Raw genomic sequence first — 24,496 nt, forward strand, 5'->3', positions numbered from 1 at the left:
TGATTAAAAGTTCATTTACAAAGGGGCAATCTTTGTAATGGTCACGTCGATTAGAGTTTTAACCTGTCAAACATCATTGAGGTATAACAAGTACATCAGCTGGTTACAAAATGTTTAAAAGACAGATAGGTGGATGGACTAGCAAACGGACAAAAGGAAAATGGTTACTACTTACGAGATCCGGAACTTCTATGTGGGGTCTTTAAAACAAACGATAAATGATCCAAGTACCACAAAGATGTATTAATTATGACGAAAAATTCAGACAAGATAGTATTGTTTATAAGACAACTAGCATGCAGGCAAATTGTCTTTACTTACCAAATGCCTGCTTTAGAAGGGTATAGTCAGTTGTAAGACGCAGGGCAACCTTTACTTCACCACCGAATACAGATAATGCAACGTTTTCAACATTCACTTCTGACTCACTTCTGGCTTCATCTAACCCTGAAGATATGAAAAAGAGAATTTTAAACTTGGTGGTGTTGGCAAATACTAAGCTATGCTCAAAATGAAAATGCACCATCTTAATTTGATAATGGGGTAACATTAGTTGTTAATATGACATTTTCCATTGTCCTTAAAAATTGTATTGGTCTTGCGTATATATTTGGGACTCTATGGACATGTGGAATGCTAACATTTCCTTCGGGTTTAAATGGTGGAATGTTTGGTATAAAGGCAAATAAAATTTTAAAGCAATACTTAAAGACTAGCACGTTGTTTGTATGACCATCTCCCAATCACCTACAGACAAATACAAACACTTACTCATTCTGGTTGTCTGACTAGTACCTAATCATCTATTGACCAACACCAACACTTGCTAACCAACATGCTGTCTGACTAACCATCACGAACGCATATACTGACCATCATCTGCACCTACTGCCCAATAGCCTTAGTGACCATCACTAATAGCTCCTATATAATACCCGCGCTTTGCAATTAATACGTAGTGATTCTAGCCAGCATACATGTTTACTAACAAATACATAGTTAACAAGCAACGACATCCACTGACCAGCATATATACTCCTGACCGTCACCCACAACTAATGACCAACTCCCATTATTATTATTATGTAATGCTCAGTGTTACTGGCCAAAAATCACATTTACAATACACAGTGTTGTTGAACAGTACCTACATCTACTGACTACGTATATACGACTACTAAATGACCATCACCCACACATAATGTCCAGCACAATGTGTTTTTAACAGCATTCACATATACTAATCAATGGCCATTATTACTGCCCAACCCACATCTACTGAAAAGCACATACATCTACAAATAAGATCATGCAAGGATATGCTGCAAAAGTAGGGGCAAATTCAGACAGATAATAACCTACTGTCACCACTCAGCACTCAAGCTTTAACAGAAAAACCCAGACGAAGGAATTTCCTTTGGACAGAATGCTGCCTGGTGGCTATGTGCATATATCTACTTATATATAATGAATTATCTACACTAAAGGTTATACTGGAGGTGTCGGTAAGTTTGGATATGTTGAACGGCTGTTATAAATAAATGAACAGAACTAAACGCTTATAATACTAAATGGTCCTGACTAAAAGCAATCACAAAACAAAACGGAAAAAAGAAATTAAATGATGGTCACTAATACACATACATACACCAACCCTTATGAAGGAAAAGGATGATCGAATGCGAATTTGTGATGATCGTTATCACCAAAAACGCATGCGCCCTTATTATCCATAGTGCTCGCAAAAGCAAATGTATTCGTTTGCAAGAGGCAAATTGTTTTATAATTGTAATCACTCATAATTGCAATTAAAGGTAGGTAATTTAAAATGCAACACAGGCACATATGAAATCATGGAAATGGGATGAAGTCTATATAGATTATATAGTCAAACAGTACTGCAACACCTATTCATAATTCGGCACATGTCAGTTGATAAAAGATATCAACTCCTGGATGACCAGGATAACGAGATGAGAGTGCTAGACAAAATATCTACATCAACCTCTCAGAGAAATAGGCTTGTTTTGCTCCCAAAAAAGCTAAATCATCACCACCATCATCATCGTCATCAGCCGCTTAAAAAGCAGCTACAACAATAACGATGATGGCGGACGTGGCAGGGTACTCCAACGAAGGACGCATTAAAAAGCATATGCTAACAAATTAAACATTTTTTAACTCCAAATAACCATACCTAATACTGGCAACTCCAATTAATATTTAGTTATGTGAATATTTTATATTTTAAACGTTTCTTCACATATTCAAACTTAACCATTTAACTTTAAAAAAGTGCTCAGTCTTCAATAAAATTAAATGAAATTCTTATTTTTTAAAAAGTTTAACTTTTGTTTTTTTTTAGTTTTCATTTTTATAGCAATTTGTTAAAAACAATTTTAAAAACTTTTTACATGTTTAAGGGATTTACTTAAGTTTCTACTAACTTCAGTATTAAATTATAAATTTTGCTGTTTTTCAGCTAAGCCATACATTTTGCATATTTTTTCGGATCATTTTTAGTGTCCCTTAAAATATATGAGAGTTTCGGAATTTTAGCACTAAGCCATATTTTTTTTTTAATCCACTGGAGTCCGTGACAGTTTCAGGAATTTAGTACCATTTTCAGCCTAAACGATATATTTTATAATCAGTCATAGTTAAGCCCCGTAGTTTCGGACTTTGAGTATTAGTTTTTGTTAGCGAGAACTTTTACAAGTTTCTTTTCTAGAGCATCAATCACTTGATGAGCCAGTGACTAATACATGTCCCTACTTTCTCTCATCCGTTTTATTTGTAAAGGTGAAGGGTTAGTTGTAATGATGGTTATTAATGATTATCACATAACTCGCCTTCATCCTTTATTTGTATGTGTGGATCTTGGTCGTTAAGAACGTATATGCGTCTTTAGAAATGTTTGCCAGTCTATATAACTCTCCTCATATTTACATTCTTGCACACGAGTGGGAGTATTGTCAGTAAAGGAGAACATTAGTAATTATTTACAACTGCCCGCACTCTATATACAATACCTGCCACTTACACGTCACCTCTTCAAAAACGGGTCATTCTAATTTCCCCCAGGCAATTGTTCTGTATACATGCTCTGTATTTAACGGTTACTGTCCATCAGCGGCAAGGAACAACGTGTTTCCTAACCAAACAATGGCTTTACCTTATGTATCAGTGGTCACTGAGAACATCAGCAGTGTCCGTTACAGGCATGCAAATTAAACACTTCTTTTGACTGACGAGAAAGGCATTGTGGCATATGTGAATATATGTTAAAGCGTTTCATATCTCGAATGTACTTAACGTACTCCAGTCACATCGTCAGTCTAACTCAAAGGTGTCAACAAGTCAGCTTCGAAAAGGAGGCCTATAGGAGATGACTGAATCAGGTTACTGGATGGTGAAAAAAGTATTTCTTTTATTGCAACAAAAATGAAAGTCACCTTTATGACTCTGTGTTGTATATAGATTGATATCTTTATATATTTGCCTGTCAGTTAAAGCTATCCTTGAAGTAACAATGTTTTGCCTTTGAGAATATATACGAGTTACATCCCTTTCAGTTAGAATCCGGGGTCATTCCGTATTTAAAAGGTGTCTGTGAAGCAAAGGAAAGTTTTGGTTCATGGGTCACAACGAATAGCAAGATACGGTTTATTTTTATGTTCTGTTCTTCTCAGGCTTGTCACATAATCCGATTGTCTTTCAAACTAGGTGAGTTAGCGACTGACTATTGCACATATTGTTTATATTGCTTTATCAAACATAGATCGGTTTATATTTTTAAGTCAGTCATGATTTTATTTCTATGACGGATTAAATTGAGCGGGGATACCGTATTCTTGCTGTGGAAAATATAGTTAAAAGACAACACCATATACAAAGTGATTTTGTTGTATATTCATATAAAAGAATAATCTAATAATAATATTAATACTAATAATAATAATAATAATAATAATAACTATATTCAGTGCATTGTAGTTATTCATAAAACAATGTTAAATGTTAAGCAATGTACAGCCATCACCTGTGCGCATCGGTCTGTTTGCATTTTCAAATGAGTCGCCGTTATTGCTAGGTTTGGCTGCATATATCTTACATTCTTAAATCGTGACTATTTAAAAGTAGGTTTTTTCTCCTTTCATAAATTCACACATATACAAACTCACACATATTCTCTAATTTCCTTTTTGGGGAGTTTCTGTTGTCGTTTCTTCATATCATTCGCTCATGCTTTACTAAGTGTACTTTTATTGTACTCTCTCCCTTTTCTATATGTGTGACTCTAGCCCTCTATCTTAGCTTTCTGTATTACTTTTATCTTTGCGCACTTTCAACCTGTGAAGACGGTAGATCAAAGAAGATCGAGTTTCTGGTGAGGCAAGTACAGAATGTTATTTCAAAATCCCCGAAGTCCAACGAAACCTAAAGTTGAAATCAACACTCCACCGGAGATAAGAGTGTAGTTGCCCGATATGTCTGTTAAGAGAACGAACATTGGGCCCCAAATTGCCTACAGTATGAAAGGAAATAATTTCTTCATGTACAGAATTTACATACTTTCGGTCTGATGTTGCCTCCAAATCCGAACTGCCATCTTAAAATGCCAGACACTTTCAAAGAAAGAGTACCAGACTGACGAATAGTACAAATACTAACAGGCACTAGACATAAAACATCTTGAGGATAAGTAAGTGACTAGACAATGAAAATAACAGGGATAATTACACTTTATTCAATAAAAATAGTTAAGCATAAAGAACAAACAATGATAATACACTCAAGTACTTACCTGTAATAAAATCATTAAAGAACTGTTGAGTTTGTTCCCATGCTGATCCTTGGCTAACGCTGTCTGATATATCTACACAAAGCACAGTATGTATGTCGCTGACCGGGTTGACTATAGCTGGAGAGTAGAGCGATAAAGAGCTAAATCGTTCTCACAATTACGGAAGTATAAATAATGGTACAAGATTCTTGAACAATTCTCTTCTGGCAAAATTAATGTTATTTTTCAGAAGCTTTCTCCAAATATAACATCATTATCAACACTACCTTTTCCACGTAAATCATATAATGCCGGTAATCGCATCTGACAGAGCAATTAACTTCGTAAATTACAACTGAATATATCTGAATTTGTATTTATACATACTTCCTTGCTTTAGAATATGTATGTATGAGTATATTGAGGAGGGGAGTCTGGAAGTCATATGTAATCGTAATAAATGAAAGCAACACAAGCCTGCTCAGATAATACAATGTTGGGCAGACGTAACCCATCTTTTTATATGGGTTCAACACCACAGGGAAAACATCCAGTCACACAAGGAAGGCTTTTATATGAAAGTATTCTACAATAAATGAACGACGATGTTTATTTTACCATATGTTTCCTCTTGAGTTAAAATGCAGTGAAACGTAATTTTCATTTCTAAGTACCACGTATAATCGCTGCACATACCGTGTAATACTGATATGCAAAACCTTTCACATGCACCAGATATAATCATTAGGCAAAGGAAAGTGCCTGTTTGCGTTACCTGCAGCTAGGCATGACTCAGAACTGAAATTATTCGCTAATATAAACACCTGTTGGAGATCGCTCAGAAAACCATACATCTTTCAAAGTATGATCTTATACACATTAGGCAAGTGGTCTACTCTCATTTCTTTGTTTTATCTGTATACTTCATTACACGATCACAAATTTAGCAATTGCATAACGACATGCTGTTATTCATATGTTATGTTACATGACCTTTTAACTCAATGGCTCTTTAAGCACTGTTGTTATCAAACTTTTAAACATAACGATATTGCTACAAGTGATATGAAACAGTTCAAGCATGCGAGAAATAAGACCACATTGATTGAAAACATTTCGTGCGCTGAATAACCAGCACAACCCCCGAAAAGAGCAAAAGAAAAACCCCACAAAACATGGGTATAAGTTGATTCAGGTACGAAAATAAGAAAATGCACTCACAAATATTCAGTTTGCATTATACATTTTCATTTTTCTCATTTAGGTCAGATAAATACAGTATATACAAAGTTTACAGACTATCCATATCCGCCATTTTGATTCTCTTGCCACACAAACCGGCTCCTAACAACATTGTTCATCCCACATAAGTATGAAGGCCTGTCTCATTTTGTGCGCAAGGATATAGTATAACATCACATTCTGTTGTGCATATCAACTGCTCGAGACCAAATGCGTGACTTTTCTCCATTTTATTCAAGTAAAACATTTAAATTTCAACCATTTTTGTTATTCTTTCATAAACTAATAGGTTCATCAATAAACAGACGCATAAACAAACGGATAAACGAACAAGTAGAAACGTGTAATGATTTTCAATTAACATGGGCTGAAATCAATCATTTAATGGGGTCACGAGTGGCCGAGTGGTCTAAAGCGCTCTTCGTTACGGATCACTGCCATCTCACCTCTGTCTGCGGCGGTTCGAGTCTAAGATTCAGCCAATGTGGGCATGTGAGAAAGCTTGCCAGTAGCTTCTCGTGGGTCGGTGGTTCTTTCCGGGGTTTTCCGGGTTCTTCCTCCACCATTAATACTGGCCGCCATGTATAGCCTATCGTGCTGAAAAATGGCGTTAAACCCCACAACAACAACAACAACAACAATCATTTAATTATAGTTCAAGTTAAAAAACCAATTGTTAATATCTATTTCATATGTTTAAAAACATTTAAAAAATAATCGGTTTTGACATTCGGTACAAAGTCATGCTCCGCTTGGTAAATGTTTCATTTTAATACACTTAAGACGAAATTTCTTTTCACGGTTATCGCTTACATTCAGTATCATCCTACGTCCATAATCTTCACCACAAATACAATACTTGATTATACTTATTAAAACTGGTTTGTCAGCAGTCCTTGGCACAGGCACGTGTTTGCGAAGAGCCTTTGTACATGAAAATCTGGCATAATACACATCCTATGAAATTTTATTTCAGTAACTGTTACTGTAACTGTTACTGTATCCCGAAGATCATTGTCCAAAAATACTCTTTCAAGATAACAAGCTTAGGGACATCACAGAAAATATTTTTAAAAAGACAATATTGTCTGTTTGTATCAAAAAAATATAACTGCATTTATATTTGATAGCAATATGTTTAACTTCACTCTTCTGTCTTTCGATATAGTCCAGGTAACATAGTTTTATTTTTATTTTCGTGCTATAGGGGCATATAATTTCAAGTATAATATATGCATCATTTCGATTAAGTAAATATCCTAATCGACATTTAAATATGATTATTATCTTGAATATACGTGATGACTAGTGTTGATAAAGGTTTGTTAAGGACTCAAAATGACGGCGCAAGATACGTGCTCGTTGTATTGTGGGTGTTTGCATACACAATCGTAACGTCTGTGAAAACAACACATTGTTGACATATATCGGTGTCGTAACCTCTAAAGTACTCCCCATTACAGTGAAATCTATGCAATTAACAGGTGCAGTAAGGCTTGAATTACAATGCGTTGTTGGGAAATAGACATAATTGATTTACGACCCATGAGTTGCCATTTGTGGATATTGAGGTAATACATAAACTAGCCAGATAGAATCCGCACTTGCAAGGGTGTTGAATGAAAACTACACCATTTTAGGGCTATTATTGGTGGTAAGGCAAAATAACCCGATAAATATTAATGAGTAAACTACTGCTTCATGATATGAGTACTACAATACCTTCATCGAGTTCCTTTTGAGCTAATTCAGCCCAATATGATTGACTGGATACTCGATAAGTTGGTGCATTCGGATCCGGGTCGACTGAAATTACAGGAATTATCACAAAAATAAGACAGTCATGAAGAACGTTTTCAGTCAATAGTGTACAAAAGGCTATACTTTCCTAAAATACATATAAACAATGTAGAAAGTCTTTAATGCTTTGAAATAAGTAACTGCCAGTTTTAGAACGTCGATTTGAGTATATTTTCAGCTTTCTTTAACGATACCAAAATAATGAAATATAATTGCTTCTGATCTTAATTTAATAATTGACATTGTTTTATCTTACCGATGTAGGCTTTACTGTCCAGCATGAAATCTTACACGTGTTTATTTTTAAATTTTATTTCAGCCTCGTGTAAGGTTGACTCGTATCAATAAACGAAATAAAAATGGAAAGCAGTGATATATATTTTTTTAAACGAAACTTAGACGGTAGAACATGAAGCCCTAACTGAAAATATGTGTCATTCACAATAACCCAGCGATTATTTTCTTGCTCTTTTCATAACTTTTGTTGTGAATGGTTTGGCTAATCTAATTCTGCCGTTGTTTACTAAAAGTACTTCTGGTGCGTAATGTCTTTGCTGAATGTACAATGTTTTGAACAATAGTTTTTGTTGGACTTTTCATAATAATCTGCTTGGTGTCCTTGTAACACATGTTCTGCTCTAAAGCACTGCCAATATTGAATTTCACTTTTGGAACCTTTACGCCAAAAAGCCAGTTCGTGTTCATTTGATAGATCATATTCAAATAATGATAACGCAACAACAGTACGTTTGAATTACCTGGTCCTTGCATTGACCAAAAAATACAAGAACAAGATGTTTATGCCTTGACAGAGACCATACCAGCGTCTCGAGCCATGCATATGTCACTTCTTTCTGACAGAAGAAGAGAGGGACTGAAACACTATTAAATATACTTGATATAGATGAAATAAATTGTTGACATAGTTATTTGTCTTCATGACCATTATTATTATTATTATTATTATTATTATTATTATTATTATTATTATTATTACTTTCTGACTTCTTATGTTGCAAGAAGGAACACTATTGAGACTTCAACATCACTTTAGCAGGAATACGTTGAGACTGGAAAACAGAGTATAACTCTATACTCAATTTAAGGTCATTGAAAGTTTCTCCTTTTCGCAAGTATTTTCAAAGGCGATCGCTATGCACACACAAAGGCACACAGCTTACCTGTTGATATTCCTAACTGAACTGCTCTGGAGCTACTCATTAACATTAACATACTGTCAGTAATACATTTATGGCAGAGCTATTATTATGGCTTCTTATGAATTATGAAGACACTGAACGAAACATTTTCGTATCAGTCTTCACAGTCACGTAAGGAGTTAAACATTTAATATTTTTTCATAAGTTAGCTGCCATCCGTTAGTCTCGAGAGACGATGGAACTGCGCCCATGAGAGATGTCCTGGTTGGTGGTTGTGAAGCGTTTGCTGTGGCTAAGAAGTGCAATGCGGGAGTGCCAGTCCCTGCTGCACTTGCTGCACTTGAAGGTTGTGTCAGGTCTTGGTTGGAGCTGCTTCTTCTTCCTCTGCGATCGTCTTTCATCAGCTAGCAAGCGTTGCTTGTCCTCTCCGGCTTTCAGACCAGTGATCAGAGCATGTCGCCAGCTTGATCTGTCTAGAGCGAGCACTTCCCAGGTGTTAACATCGATATCAAGGGCTGTCATGTCATGCTTACAGACATCCTTGAAGCGGAGATGTGGCCGTCCGATCGACCTTTTGCCAGAGGCGAGTTCCGAATAAAGAATGTCTTTAGGATCCGTCCGTCAACCATCCGACGTACATGGCCCAGCCATCTGATGCGGTGTTGGCGGAGGAGTGTGATCATGCTGGGAATCTTGGCACGCTCGAACACCTCATTGTTTGTTACTCGATCGCTCCAGGTGATCCCCAGTATGCGTCGAAGGCATCGCATGTGAAAGGCGCTCAGTCTTTTCTCTTGTGAGGCGTACAGAGTCCAGGTTTCACTGGCATACATGAGAGTGCTTAGCACGCATGCACGGTACACGGTGATCTTAGTGTTCATGGTCAGCATGCTGTTGTTCCACACTCTCTGCGACAACCTGCAGAGAGTTGTTGATGCCTTTCCGATCCGCTTGTTGAGTTCAGCATCGAGGGAGAGGTTGTTGGTGATGGTAGAGCCGAGGTACGAGAACTGACTCATCACCTCAAGTTCGTAGTTGTTGATGATGATGCTTGGGGTATCCGCGTCCTGAACCATCACGTTTGTTTTCTTTAGGCTTATGGTTAACCCAAACTCATCCCATGCTTTAGCAAAGCAGGCCATCAGGCGCTGAAGCTCAGCTTCTGTGTGGGTGACTAGAGCAGCATCGTCTGCGAAGAGCATGTCCCTGATGGTTATTTCACGCACTTTGCTCTTTGCCTTCAGTCGTGCCAGGTTGAACAGTCTGCTGTCTGATCGTGTGTGCAGGTAAATCCTTTCTGTGGACGTCCCAAAGGCGTGCTTTAGCAGGACTGAGAAGAAGATGCCGAAGAGCGTGGGGGCAAGGACACAGCCCTGTTTAACTCCACTGCGGATGTCAAAGGGGTCGGATATGGAGCCATCGTACTGCACTGTGCCTTTCATGTCATCGTGGAAGGACTGGATCATGCTTAGCAGCTTTGGAGCGCAACCAATTTTCGCCAGGATTGTGAAGAGTCCGTCTCTACTGACCAGATCGAATGCCTTGTGAGGTCTATAAAGGGCAGGAAGAGGGGTCTGTGTTGTTCTCTGCATTTTTCCTGCAGTTGCCTGACAGAGAAGATTATGTCAATTGTGGAGCTCTCTGCGCAGAACCCGCACTGTGACTCTGGGTAAACTCTGTCAGCAAGCGTCTGCAGTCTGTTCAGGATGACGGGTGCGAAAACTTTTCCCACGATGCTGAGAAGTGATATGCCCCTGTGGTTGGTGCAGTCGCTCCTGTCGCCCTTGTTCTTGTACAGGGTTATGATGTTAGCATCTCTCATGTCCTGAGGGACTGCACCCTCGTCCCAGCACTGGCAGAGGAGATCGTGCAGGTGTGTGAGCAGCACGCTACATCCACACTTGATGAGTTCTGCTGTGATGCCATCCTTCCCTGGGGATTTACCTAGGGACAGTTTCTCTAAGGCCTTCTTTAGTTCGTCTTCAGTAGGTTTCTCATCCAGTTCGGACACGAGAGGGAGGTTTTCAATGGCGTTGATGGCATCATTGGTCACGTAGTTCTCTTTGGAGTACAGTTCGGAGTAGCATTCCACCCAACGCTCCATCTGTTTTCCCTTGTTGTGGATGGTATCGCCTGTGGCAGACTTCAGTGATGTTGTCAGTTTCTTCGTGGGACCCATTGCTTTCCTTATGCCATCGTACATGCCTCTGATGTTTCCAATATCTGCTGCTGACTGGATACTCTGACAAAGCTGAAGCCAATATTCACTGGCACACTGCCGTGCTAATCTCTGCACTTCGCTTCTGGTAGACCTGTATGCCTGTAGAGTCTTCTGACAGGGGGATCGCTTGTATTGCAGTTGAGCACTGCGACGCTCTTCTATGGCTGGCATGAGTATGGCAGAGTTAGCCTCAAACCAGTCATTGTTCTTTGATTGCTTCTTACCAAAGATCCGTGTGGCTGTGCTGTATACAGTCTCTCTGATGTGATCTCATCTTTCTTTGGCACTGCCGTTGGGGGGTTCTGAGTCAAACGTCTTGGAAAGAGCATAGGTGAATTCCTCAGCCTTGTATGGATATGATGTCTTGCTCACATCAATGCGTGGTTGACCCTCTTGCCTAGAGCGGTGGATCTTCTTTGGCTGAAGCTTCATTTTGCAGCACACCAGCGAGTGATCGGTGTCGCAGTCAACACTGTGGAAGGTACGGGTAAGAAGCACACCCTTCATGGTTGACCGTCTTGCAATGATCAAGTCCAGCTGGTGCCAGTGTTTAGACCGGGGATGCCTCCAAGACACTTTGTGCTGTGGCTTTGTCTGAAAGAATGAATTGGTGATGCTGAGTTCGTGGTACGAGCACATCTCTAGAAGGCGCTGCCCATTCACATTCATCTTCCCAACGCCAAACTTGCCAAAACAGGAGGGCCAAGAGTCATGATCGGCACCCACCCTAGCATTGAAGTCGCCCATTAAAATCAAGTTCTCCTCCTTGGGAATTTTGTTGATGAGCGAGTTTAACTCATCATAAAACTCATCCTTGGTATCTGTGGAGGATCTTAATGTGGGAGCATAAACGCTGATCAGGTTGACAGGCCCGTTTGAGGTGTGGAGGAGGAGGGATAGCAGTCTTCCATTTCCTTGTTGGCAGGGTTCTATTATCCCCAGCAGAGTGTTCCTGACAGCGAATCCAACACCAAACTGTCTAGCTTTATCTGCACTCTTTCCTTGCCAGAAGAATGTGTAGTTCTTTTCTCTGAGGGACCCAGAATCTGGTAGTCGTGTCTCCTGTAGTGAGGCGATGTCGACCTGGAGCCTTGCAAGTTCGTCATTGATGACTGAAGTCTTAAGAACATCACTGATTGTCTGGAGATCATCTGAACGCCCAGTCAGCATGGTCCGGACATTCCAGGTACCTAGCTTGAGGATTGAAGTCTTCTTTTTTATTTGTATTTTGTTATTTCTTGGTGCAGTACTTGCAGTCCTCTTGTCAGGTACTCGCGTACCTTAAGCCTTACGCACCCAGCAAGGCAGGCGAACTATGGCGGGACGGCACCTTATTGGCTTGGGACTGCCCAGTTTGAGGCGGGCGGTAGCTGTCCAGTGAAACATGTTGGTCTCTCCCACCGTCAGAAGCAACCCCTGGCGTCTGGCTCTACGCCAATCGAGCGGTGACTTATAACCGGTAAAATGCTGCTCCCCGTGTTGTGTCGACGCTATGTAGCGAAGCTGGAGTGTCCTCTCCAGGGAGCAAGCCTGGGCAGGGTGATATGGAGAATCAGCTGTTGCCCATGCAAATGATCCCCCCTCTCCACGCAGCTGATGGATCCATGGGAAAGAACAAGCCGATACGTCATGGCACCAGCAGCTGGTACCATTTTTTCATTATTGACTTTATTAATCACCTTTATCCTGAAAACTTGTAGGGCCCAAGCTGCGCTTCCGAAATTAACAATTTGAAACCTATAAATAGGTACTTTTGATGTGGAACCTTAGTATGAACAGTTCTGTAGCTTAATTTTAAATCGACATATGTGTATGATGTGCGTTTTGAGCTGAAATCAGTTTTCATGGAGGCAATGCAAATTGATGAAGAACAACTTCCCCACGGATTAAAATTAATCATCAATTACATTTTTCTGACCGCTCCGGTGGCCAAGTCGTCCAATAAGGGAAGTCGCTGGTTCGAACCCCGGCCAAGTCATACCAAAAATGGTACTAACAGCTGCCTCGATAGGCGCTCACCATAAAGAGGTTAGTGTTAGAACTCGTCGGCCTGGTGTCAGGATAATGTGACAGGGTGGGTGATCATGCTACATGTCTGCGGCATGATGCCCCAGTGCTAGACATCACTATAAACTACCAAACTGCAGACATCGTAGCGATATGACTGAACATTTGTTAGAGCTACATTAAAAATCCAAATCACACACACATGCATACACTTTTCTAATCCTATCATATCTACCCATCCACCTGTCCATTCTAAAATTACTGCAACGGATTGAAACTCTTTCAACAAATCATTCATCATCAGTTTTGAATCTTCTTTGATCAACAATTTTAATATGTATTTCTTTTTATGTAACCAATTGCATTCGACTAACCTGACTGTCAAACGATGAATACAGCTCTGTCTCTGTCAGGAAACAAGATCAAGTTCGAATATTACATACAGGTTACCCCATGGAAATAAAATCACATCGAGAATAGCCCAATCACAAAGACACCAAAATGTATTTGCCTCTAAATGTATGTCATGTTTTACGTATTGTAGAAATGCATAAGGTTTCAATTGAAACAGAGCTTTGATAGTGTAGTTCTCTATGGCAAGATACGAATACTGCATGGAATTTATTTTATGTTTTTTAAACAAAGACTTCATTTATTACATCCAATCAATTCAAAAATAAACTTCCATATTCACCACCTTTTTAACTACATGCCAAAACTGTCATTCTCAAAATTAAATTAAAGAATAAAAAGGTCTTTAATAATGTTCAGATGAAAAATGGAGGAAATCAAGATAGATATCCTTTCTTATCAATAATGTCAACAAAAAAAAGAATTTAAATGACCTTATCTCAAAGCTTTCTTCAATATATCCCACAAAACCACAACCAAACAGTTTTTTCATTAATAAGTAATGTTATTGGACCAAAATGAAACATCACGAATGAACAATCCGTGACGAAAATGGAGTAAATGTTTCTAGTTAATCAATTACATGCAAGTTTTAGACGACTGAACGGTTTACAAAAGACTCTCTTTACTAAACATATCTCATATATGACTGATGCCTTATGATACACGCACAAAAGACACACACAAATATATATATATATATATATATATATATATATATATATATATATATATATATATATATATATATATATATCCTTAAATTCGTGCTATATAAGATTACTCCACTATATAGCCACTAGCTTTTCCCAGCTGTGAATAACGTTTGGATCTCCAGTTTGTCAGGATAAGATATATATGTGTTTTCATCTCAAGCTATAATGATGTAAACACACGTTGATTAATAAATCATGCAGAAAGCTGACTAAATGGATACATTATACATTACATACCTCCAGTTTTTAAACTAGACATTTCTGACGTGTTTCTCTCATAAGTGATTCGTCTACAGTCGCACGTACCTGAAAAGATAAGGCGTTTGTAGAATGTAGACATAATAATTGTGCTTGCAAACTATTTAGTTTGTTTTTTGTAAAATCTCACACAACATACATGATTTACTTCACTTTAATAGTCGTGAAGGTCACCAAGTCATTATCATTTAACATGTCATATTTTGTATTTCTCCTTCGACCAGACTGCAATGAATATACTAAGCTGTTTTCCCAAAACTTATGTACGACTCCAATTAACGTATACGGATAAATGTTTCTATTTGGGTCTTGTGCCATCTTATTGATGTTCAGTAATATGCCTACAGAGATCACCAACCCAACTGCGAATTTTGAAAGTATTATTATACCATATAACGATGGAAGAGCACACTGAGTACACTTACACTTTCAAATTTACAATACCGCGACATCGTCCATAAATAATGAATGATCCAAATATTGTCGACTTCCTAGCTAGCACAGAGTCCGCATACAAATTTGAAAACTGTTTCTCTACATCATACACAGCGTTGTGTGACATATATTCAACCGTTTCAAGCAGGCAATGTAAGTATCTGGGTTCAAAATACAAAACACAGAGGTATTAAGAGACAGATAACGGACCTTTGTTTACAAGTTGTTATACCGCAAAGGCAAATGTATTCATCTCAGGAAATCACATTATTTAAAATGCACATGATACAAATTACCGTCTATTATAAATGAATAGATCATGAATCAATAAAATGGTGTTTTATCTTTTCTCTAAAATATTAAATGCAGAAGGTCATACTTTTTCGAATATCCACTTAGGTAAATACGTTCCATTCACATTTGAAGTACATTGTTGTTGTTGTTATTTTGTTCTTCTTGCTTTTGTTTTGTTTCTTAAACATATAATAATATCTAAATATCGATTATTATTAACTAAATATGAAAATGCCCAAAGGCCACCTCATGACCCCACCGATCACTGCCTTGGTTGTTCATGCATGCAGACTAATCAACCAACAGAAAAAACACAAGGTTTAACAATAACAAAAATGCCCCTATCATATTCTCCTTTTAACCCCTGATCTCTCTCTCTCTCTCTCTCTCTCTCTCTCTCTCTCTGGATCATCATAAGATACGTGCGAAATCCATGAAGAAAGAGCATAGAGGATTTATAGACTGCATGATGGATTTTAGCTCGTGTCATGCAAAGGACAATATAGATAAAATCAATTTTGTGGTCGGTAGTAATGTTAAATAAAACAGAATAATGACTTCGATCAACTGTAAATACGCTAAACATATGTTCACTACCTCTTGTTGCTAATTTCCACACATTCGCCGGTTCGTGAATGGCTGACAGTTCAGTGTTCAAGAAGTTAACCATGTGTTTGTATTGCTCCACATCCTTTATCAAAACCATCTTTCCTTTTCATATTATGTGTCTTATATTTATAAGTGTGTTTTATATTTATTTAATCAATCTGAATAAAAATAGAATCTCCAAAAAGAAACTTGTGAATAATCACAAAAGCACAGAGCTACATTTTGTAGCAGACACACTGGGCAGGGATGTGAAGGATTCATTCACTCGGTCAATACACAGTTGTCTGTAGTCAATCTTAACTCCGAACAAAGGGCAAATATGTATGCATGTACTTGTGTGTTATATAAATAAAATATATGTATATTATATACGCTAAATCTTTGATATAGCATTCGTTGTATAAATTTTCATTAAAAGGAAACTCGGCAAACGTTAAACCTATCGTGGTATATCAATGATACATCGTTCATACTATGTGTGTGTGTGTGTGTGTGTGTGTGTGTGCTCGTAAAAGAGTTTAACATTCCGTTATGTTTACTGCTGTCGTCGATATTTGACACGCACGTTATATGTTACTCGAAAACTAAATACACGTATAATTGGCCAGGTATTTTTAACCATTTAGGACAAAAGGAACAAAATTACTTGTGTGTGTGATTTGGAATTTTAACGTAGCTTTTAAAAAAATGTTTTAGTCAGATCGTTTCGATGTCTGCAGCGTGGTCGTTTATAGTGATGTCTAGCTCTGGGATTTCATGCCGCATACATGTGGCATCATGTCCCACCCAGTCACATTATCCTGACACCGGAAGGCAGCCGCTAGTACAATTTGTATGTCTTTGGTATGACCCGAACCTGCGACCAGACGGTCTAACCACTTAGACCACCGAAACGGTCCAAAATTACGTCACATATCTTATTTCAAACAATGCAATTGTTTGTATAATCTGACATGATACGGAACAAAATGCCTTCCTAATGTATTCTTACTCCTTTGGCATAGTTTGTCTTGATACAATGCCTTTCCAGTGAAAGAAATACCTGGATAATAAGTGGAAATGAATGAACTAAGTACGAAAGGCTTATATTTATACATATATTTACCTAACTGGATTTTACAATATGCTCATTGTGAAACTCTTAAGAAAGTTGTTACACAAACGCTCAAATTTGATTTTGAAGTTGTACTGATATCATATCATGCTCGTGAGCTCACTATCCGTGACGGAGGCTCAAAAGGGAGACAACCAAAGAGCACAATTTGTAACCACAATCAACCACAATACGTATTTTGTCATATTAATAGTTAAATTCATGTAATTTACGTAGTTATTATAATGCATAAAAGAATACTTAAAATTGTTTTGAAAGGTCAGATATATACACTCATACGATACAATTGTCTTGCAAGGGAGCTTATAGTTTTGCACTGCACCGGTTGGGTGTCAACAAAGAATGAATATATTTATCTCTCTATCCGTTCATGGGAATGAGTCTGACAGATACCTTCAGAAAAATGTAGACAAATGTTGTTTAACTAATTAAGTCCGTTTAACCGATGACAACCTTTTGAAGCAATCACGGTCTTCGTGAGTCATTGAACACAGTAATTATCATGAAAGAAGTAAATTAAAATAACTTTGTCTTTAACACTTAGTTCCATCTTGGTTTAAGAATTCGCCCTAAAATGTATACTTTAACGGTGAAGATGTTTACGTTGAACCTGTTAAAAACGGTTGGAGCAGATAGAGCGAATATTATTCCGACCTATCGGGGAGCAAGTATCAACATGGATCAGATAACAAGCGTTGATATTACTTATATCAATACACAAGGTGATACATTGATATTACTTATATCAATACAAAAGGTGATACAGTTTCGTCTAAGCTTAGAGAGAAAGAGTATCATCTATTATGTATCGTTTAAAATCATATGTAGTCCAGAATAATGTCTCGCATTTTGAAACACATAATGGACAGCACACTGTTTACTACACAGGGGTTCGTTACAAAGAAAATTAGGAGTATCCATCAATGAATCAAATGATGGGGGTTCTAACCTGTAACAATATAACACCAGTTAAGACACGAGTCCGCACCCCTGGGTAGCTCCAACCCTGCTAGTTTATCCTAATTGCGTCTGCTAATTTCCACCTAAAGCCAGTAATGACTGTCTGAATTTAATGTTGGTGTTACTGATATTTATTGTTTGAGGTAAATGATGTGAATGAGAAAGTCTTTGTGTTGTAATCAGAATGGCCTCTGTTTTATCATCATTTCACTGCAGCTTGTTACATGTCATCCATGATTTAACATCAGAAATACACCTCTCTACACCTATCTAGTCAATCTTAACTCCAAACAAGAGCAAATATGTAGGCATGTACTTTATGTTATATAAATAAGATACATGTTTATTATGCACGCTCAGTCTTTGGTATAGCATTCGTTGTATAATTTTTTCATTAAAAGGAAACTGGGCAAGCCTTAAACATATCGTGGTATATCAATGATACAGCGTACATACTATATATGTGCGTGTTTGTGTATGTGTGTACTTGTCAAAGAGTTTAACATTCCGTTATGTTTACTACTGTCGTTGATATTTGACACTCACGTTGTATGTTACTCGAAAATTATAAATTGTAAATAGTACCTGGGTTCAACAAGGAATTGTATAAATTCTATTATTCATTAAATACACGTACTCGGGTTTCGTTTTTTGTGTACAACGATACCCGATGGTGATTTATGCGTATTGCATTGTATTTCGAAACAGAGAATTCGATTCATCCTATGCCGCACGTGCGAAGTGCTTTCGATGGGAAGAACCGAATGCCTTCAGTGCACAGACGATATCTGTGTATAAATACATCACTGTAGGTAAAACGCTTTACAGTCAGCGGTCTACTATAAGGACTTGCACATCTTCAGCTATAGAGGTATGTAAGTTTATTTATTTCTTGTATATAAAATATAACTATTGTACTACCACGTCTATTTTTATATGTTTGCTGTATAGCATTAGTTTACGCAGTATAATGCACATATTTATATTCTTGTTTGCGAATTAACAAGGGATTTATATTAATAATATAAGGCTAGATTTTTAAGAAATGCTTAGTACAGTTTATTTCTGAACTTGTTGTTTTGTAATTATTGTGCCGGTAATGTAATCTGTATAACTTAACCGTGTATAACGTCATTGCGTTTTACCTTATATGCCCATGTCATGTATAGCACACGGTATTGGATATATTTTCAGCTGTCCGGAGTGTGTAGAGCTGTCCAGAGTGTCTGGAGTGTCTAGACCTGTGTAGAGCTGTCCAGAGTGTCTCGAGTGTCAAGAGTGACCAGAGCATTCAAAGTTATCGGAGTGATCTGGGTCGACGTGGTACAAGATGTAAAAGCCAACCACATAAATTAACCGTAGCAGCTGTGAAGATGAACTGTAGCAGCCGTGGAGCTGAAATAAAGTGTGCTGATGACGGAGTGTATCTCCTTATATATAATCTTTTAGCCGTGGGCTAATTTTGGGGTTCGTAAAACCCATTGTATCTTTCGGAACTGTAAAGATAATTTGTATATCTGTCCCTTTTTGTATTTGCATAATTTCTCTATCTGAGATACTTACGCTCCTCTTACTTGCTCTACTCATTATTCCCACTACGAAGACGAAGTCATATGGACAACGTTCTTTTGCATACCAGGGCACAGCAACGTGGAATGAATTGCCCACTGAACGTAGACACAAAGGCACAGTGATCCCATTCAAGGGTGCTCTTAAAGCTCACTTATTTCGACTGCAAGAACAAACTTAATGACCTAATAATGTTCCCTACCTTAAATATTTTCAGCATGTTTTCATGTTTTCTAATTTCATGGTGTTTTTTATTTCGTAATAATATCATTATATATGTTTCTTATGTTATAGGTATTGTTTAATGTTGCAAAGCGCTTAGAGCTTCTAAAGATTAGGCGCTATACAAAGTCATTATTATTATTACTATTACTATTATTATTATTATTATTATTATTATTAAATAATTGCTTACAGTAATTGCTTAGGTGGATCACAGTGGAAGATTGTACAATTTGACTAACGATCACATTCATCCGAAGATGTTTACCAAAGGGGGGAGTGATCTTGTCAAGAACAGGTTTCACGGAGTATCCATTGGTTCTACCGATTTGCTTGGGTTCATTTATAAATTTGTCCCGGTGACCTATATTTAACGAAATTGATCATTATCAACACGAAGCAATCTGATATCAAAATTAGACAAAACGAATTTTGCTACTCAGTAGCCAACTGTCTTGAACAGGAATAATGATTTCCTTTCAAAACACCTGCCGACCTACTTTTTATGTGAAAATGGATTACTAGTGTATATGAAGAAACAGTGCTAGCACAACAATATTATTCCTGGCCAGACTTAATCAGAATCTTATAAAAAATAAAATGGTCCATACTATGCTACAAATGAAAATTTCAAATAAATGCAGTGGGACATAATTCTGGTAAATATAAACGGATATGGCTGGTTCAAGAAACGAACAAGCATTGTATACACTGAGCCCATTATTAAGATAATGGCTTATAGACAATGTCTCTTTTGTTCATTATATACTGAACGTTGCTGCTAACTATGGTAAAGACTGTATGAAAATGGAATTCCCATGCTGCATAAATGATTAAAGATGGCAATCTCGGACAGATGAAATGGCAAAACTCTTGTGTATATAATCAGTTGCAGTAGACAATATAGATATATTTTGTTTAAAGTTATATTCAAGTATGACGAAGATTGGATTTATCATCAAAAAAACACCAAGGAGGCTGAACAGACCAAACCTTCGAGACCTTATTTCATATAAATAATGCGTTTAACAAAATTGGCAATGCAAGGTCAGGGAGACTGCAGGGAGAGAGGCTGAATAACCCAAATATGCAAGACCTTCTTTTGTCAATATAAGGTTTATAACAACATTGGCCATACAAGGCCCGGGAGGCTGAGTAGAGATAATGCGAAGACCACTTTTTATAGGGTTCGTAAAAATAAAGCTTATAAGAAGATCAGAAATGTGCTTGCAAAAAAATGTCACAAAAAGGGCTAATCGACAGCTTAACGATTTAAAAACCGAATCTTCTGTGTCCGTGGTTAAAGAAAAAGTACCACGGCGTGGAAAGGTTGCTCAACCATAGATTATCTTGAGTCAAAATCGACATCGTGCTCTTGATCGTGTAAATGTATTGAAATGAATTGATGTGGGATTTTCCGAGCATGTTCAAAGAAGTTTTAAACTGACATATGTTCATATCACTTGGGCACCAAATCTGATGAAAATTTCGCAGTGTATGTGTATCAACGCCCTTAAAGATAAACAAATATTACAGTTATCTCTGATCGCTTTAAAGATTTGAGCGAACCGCTGTGTAACGTAGATGCAATCTGTATTTTATGAATGCCTCGTGAAAATATTCTGGCTGGATTTGTTTGTCTGTCAAGCACGACATCGTCGTAAACCACTAGATTATGTATATCGCCGTCTAGGTCTTCGACGGAGGTAGCATCACCGATGTCAATGATAAATTCAACGACAACTGCACTGAGAAAAGCTCTCGTTCCAAGGAATATTTTATAGCTTCATTGTATTCATTACGTACACTAAAACATTTCTGGTCGTCTGCGGATGACGCCACTGAATAAAGTTTGTCCCATTTGAGCAATCTCATTATCAGGATGAGTAGCAATTGAGTTTCGCCAGACCCAGCCGGACCAATGATAATGGCACAAACATATTTTGGTAACCCTAGATGATGCCTGACTGGCTCTTGTTCCTGTTGGCTGAAATGTCATTCACGTTCATGTTATTTATATATTGTATATATAACCAATAGTTTATGTTGCGTTCGATGCAAGACAATCACCGATACCAGTGGATGAAAAACAATAGCACTAAGAATCGTCGGCGGCCACTTACATATATGTGCGTAAAATGTGGCATAAAAAATACAAATTTGTGTCGTCTTAAACTACCGGTGGTGATATCGCTGCAACACTTGGGAAGTGACCAGGAGCTCCATTGGCTAAGTATTCGATGAAAACATCTTCCGGGATATAGTTATTGTGGCCCCGACTTCATATGAGACCTGACGAGGAAAACTGAACAAAAGCTGGTGAATATCCAGTGAATGAGATTAATCAAGCGTACCATGCTCATGACATAACTTTTTAAAACAACGATCACCAGCAACGACATATCGCTCATACCAGGTTGATTCACCCGCTGAAGTTGATAAAAAAAATAAAAATATAAGTGAGACGATGGCCAAATGGCTGATAAGATTGGCGATGAGTGGTAAATTAGCTGTGGGTGTCTAGCAATTAATTGTCCGATAATTATAATAATGTAATCAATTTATTATAGTCCAAGAGGATACTGGAAAGGCACAGCGCCGATTAGCAAACTAGCTGATGCCGCAGGTGTCAAGCCTGATGTCGCCGCAGATTGGTTGTCTCAACAGACAATATGACAAATTTATCTGCAGCCACCTACAACGATTAAATGTGGACGGTTTGATGTTAGCAATCCCGACAAAGTTCAGCAGGCAAACATTTTGTTTTTACCCTACGGCACTATTATAAATGGCACAGCACGTAAACGACAAAGCCGCACATACAAATACGCGTTGACAGTCGTCGATGTTGCGAGTAGATACAAAGAAGCGAAACCATTATCAACTAAAACAGCAACTAAAGTGGCAGCCGAGTTTGCACGAATTTATTGGCGTGGGCCTTTACGATGGCCAAAGTTATTATTGGCTGATCTTTGTAAAGAATTTCTTGGTGCAGTATCATAACTGATGCGTACATATAATGTCAAAATCAGACGTTGACACACCGCAATACATCGTGATCAGGAAAGCGTTAAATGATTTAAGGTAACACTTGCTGATCGATCGTTTAGATATCTGCATGTTCAGCGATTACCTTCCGTCACTGATACTCGATCTCGCGAATGGGTTTGCAAGACAAGAAGCATAATAGCTGCGATAAACAACGAAGTGACGCGTGGAATTTCTAGGAAAACCATCGATGCTATCGCAAAGAAACATAACGGCTACTCGGCGAGACTCTCCCTCACAGAAACTATTACTCAGTAACGTGACGTTCCGGTATTTATATGAACCTGATTATGATGAACTTGAAGGTGGTAAAGTAAAAGACCAACTGATCCTATTTGGAGAGTACCCACACATAATATTTCCAGTGTGGTAAGATCTACATGAAAGTCTGCAATCTACAGACTAGATTCGGTCTCTCCTCGCCGTGGATGTGTGTGTCAATAATTACAAGTAATTTCTAAGATACGCAATTACCAACATCATGGATTCGCTAGGAAATTAAGGCACTAGTGCCCCTACGTCTACTACACTTAAGATAGGTCAACATGACATTTTCGCGTGTATCTGCGCATCCTTTATGCTGCAATGTCACCAGGCTGCCTTATCTGCATTCAATATCGAAAGCCCCAATAGATGGACTATTTTTGACCTGCTGATATAAAATAAATATGTGGCGACCCTAGCAGCATCATTAGGAAATATGATGATTATCGATAAAATGTTTATTGAAGTATAAGCGAGCATTGAAAATCTCAAATGAATAAACTGCGTTAAATCACCATACTAGTATTTGACAATAATACCTAACTTAGTTCCATTTGGTAGATTTATATGTCCCCGATCTACAAATACACCTAATTTTACTGTATCGGCGATTATAAAAACTAGTTCTGTTTTGTCTATAATGAATATTGTACAACGATGTTTGTTACCAGATGAGGCACCATGTGTAAATTTACCAATTATTGTTCGACCTATATCATTTGCAAATGAGTTCTCTCCCTTTTGTCTTGTTTTGGTAACCAGACCTCCTTTTGTGGCCTATATGAAATTATCGCCTCGTTTACTGTCAGAAATATCAGTTTAATTTTATCAAGCATAAAGCTTGATAGTACTATTGGAGCCCAACCGCGTTTTATTCCTTGCATAATTATCCTGGTCTAGGTCGTTAAAATGACGACCAAGCAGAAATAACCGGATGAATGTTTTTGGCGACCTCACATAATTCTTTCTTGGCAAATCCAGTTAAATCAAAATCCGGCAGTTGGCCGTTTATCGTAAATCGAGTCATTTCGAGCTTCGGATGGCGAACTCGCTTAAAATGCTGCAATATGGCACTCCGCTGCGGTTGATTATAGTAGAATGAGACTGACAAAACTTGTTGATTGAAATTTTCATACATTGATGCGACTTCAGTTCCAGCGGTATATGTTCTCATGTTTTAATTCTAGGGTTGATCAGTGGTATCTTTGGCTAACATCATTGACGGACCAGTGGACTCTGGATAATCATTGGAATATCTTGCGAGGCGCAATATCGCCGTGACAACGTCAACATTTTCGAAATATAATTCAATATTTTTTCCATCAATCATGTATGTGGCACTGTTAAACAACGCCAATACACCATTATCAACAACACCAA

At 37.8% G+C, this 24,496-nt stretch overlaps 1 protein-coding gene across 1 annotated transcript in view; it reads right to left on the minus strand.

Moving 5' to 3' along the window:
- Positions 1-24,496, minus strand: part of LOC149791324 (uncharacterized) — a 111,859-nt gene that overhangs the window by 69,476 nt on the left and 17,887 nt on the right. The window contains exons 2-5 of the mRNA XM_089971336.1: positions 14,581-14,649; positions 7,751-7,834; positions 4,808-4,924; positions 322-447 (exon numbers count right to left, since the gene is read on the minus strand). Of these exons, the coding sequence (XP_089827462.1) occupies positions 322-447; positions 4,808-4,924; positions 7,751-7,834; positions 14,581-14,602 (349 nt within the window). The 5' untranslated portion in view covers positions 14,603-14,649. The remainder of the gene's footprint in view (positions 1-321; positions 448-4,807; positions 4,925-7,750; positions 7,835-14,580; positions 14,650-24,496) is intronic.

The sequence above is a fragment of the Sinohyriopsis cumingii genome, chromosome 9, assembly GCF_028554795.1.
Source record: "Sinohyriopsis cumingii isolate HCF-2022 chromosome 9, ASM2855479v2, whole genome shotgun sequence".
In the NCBI taxonomy this organism is placed as follows: Eukaryota; Metazoa; Mollusca; class Bivalvia; order Unionida; family Unionidae; genus Sinohyriopsis; species Sinohyriopsis cumingii.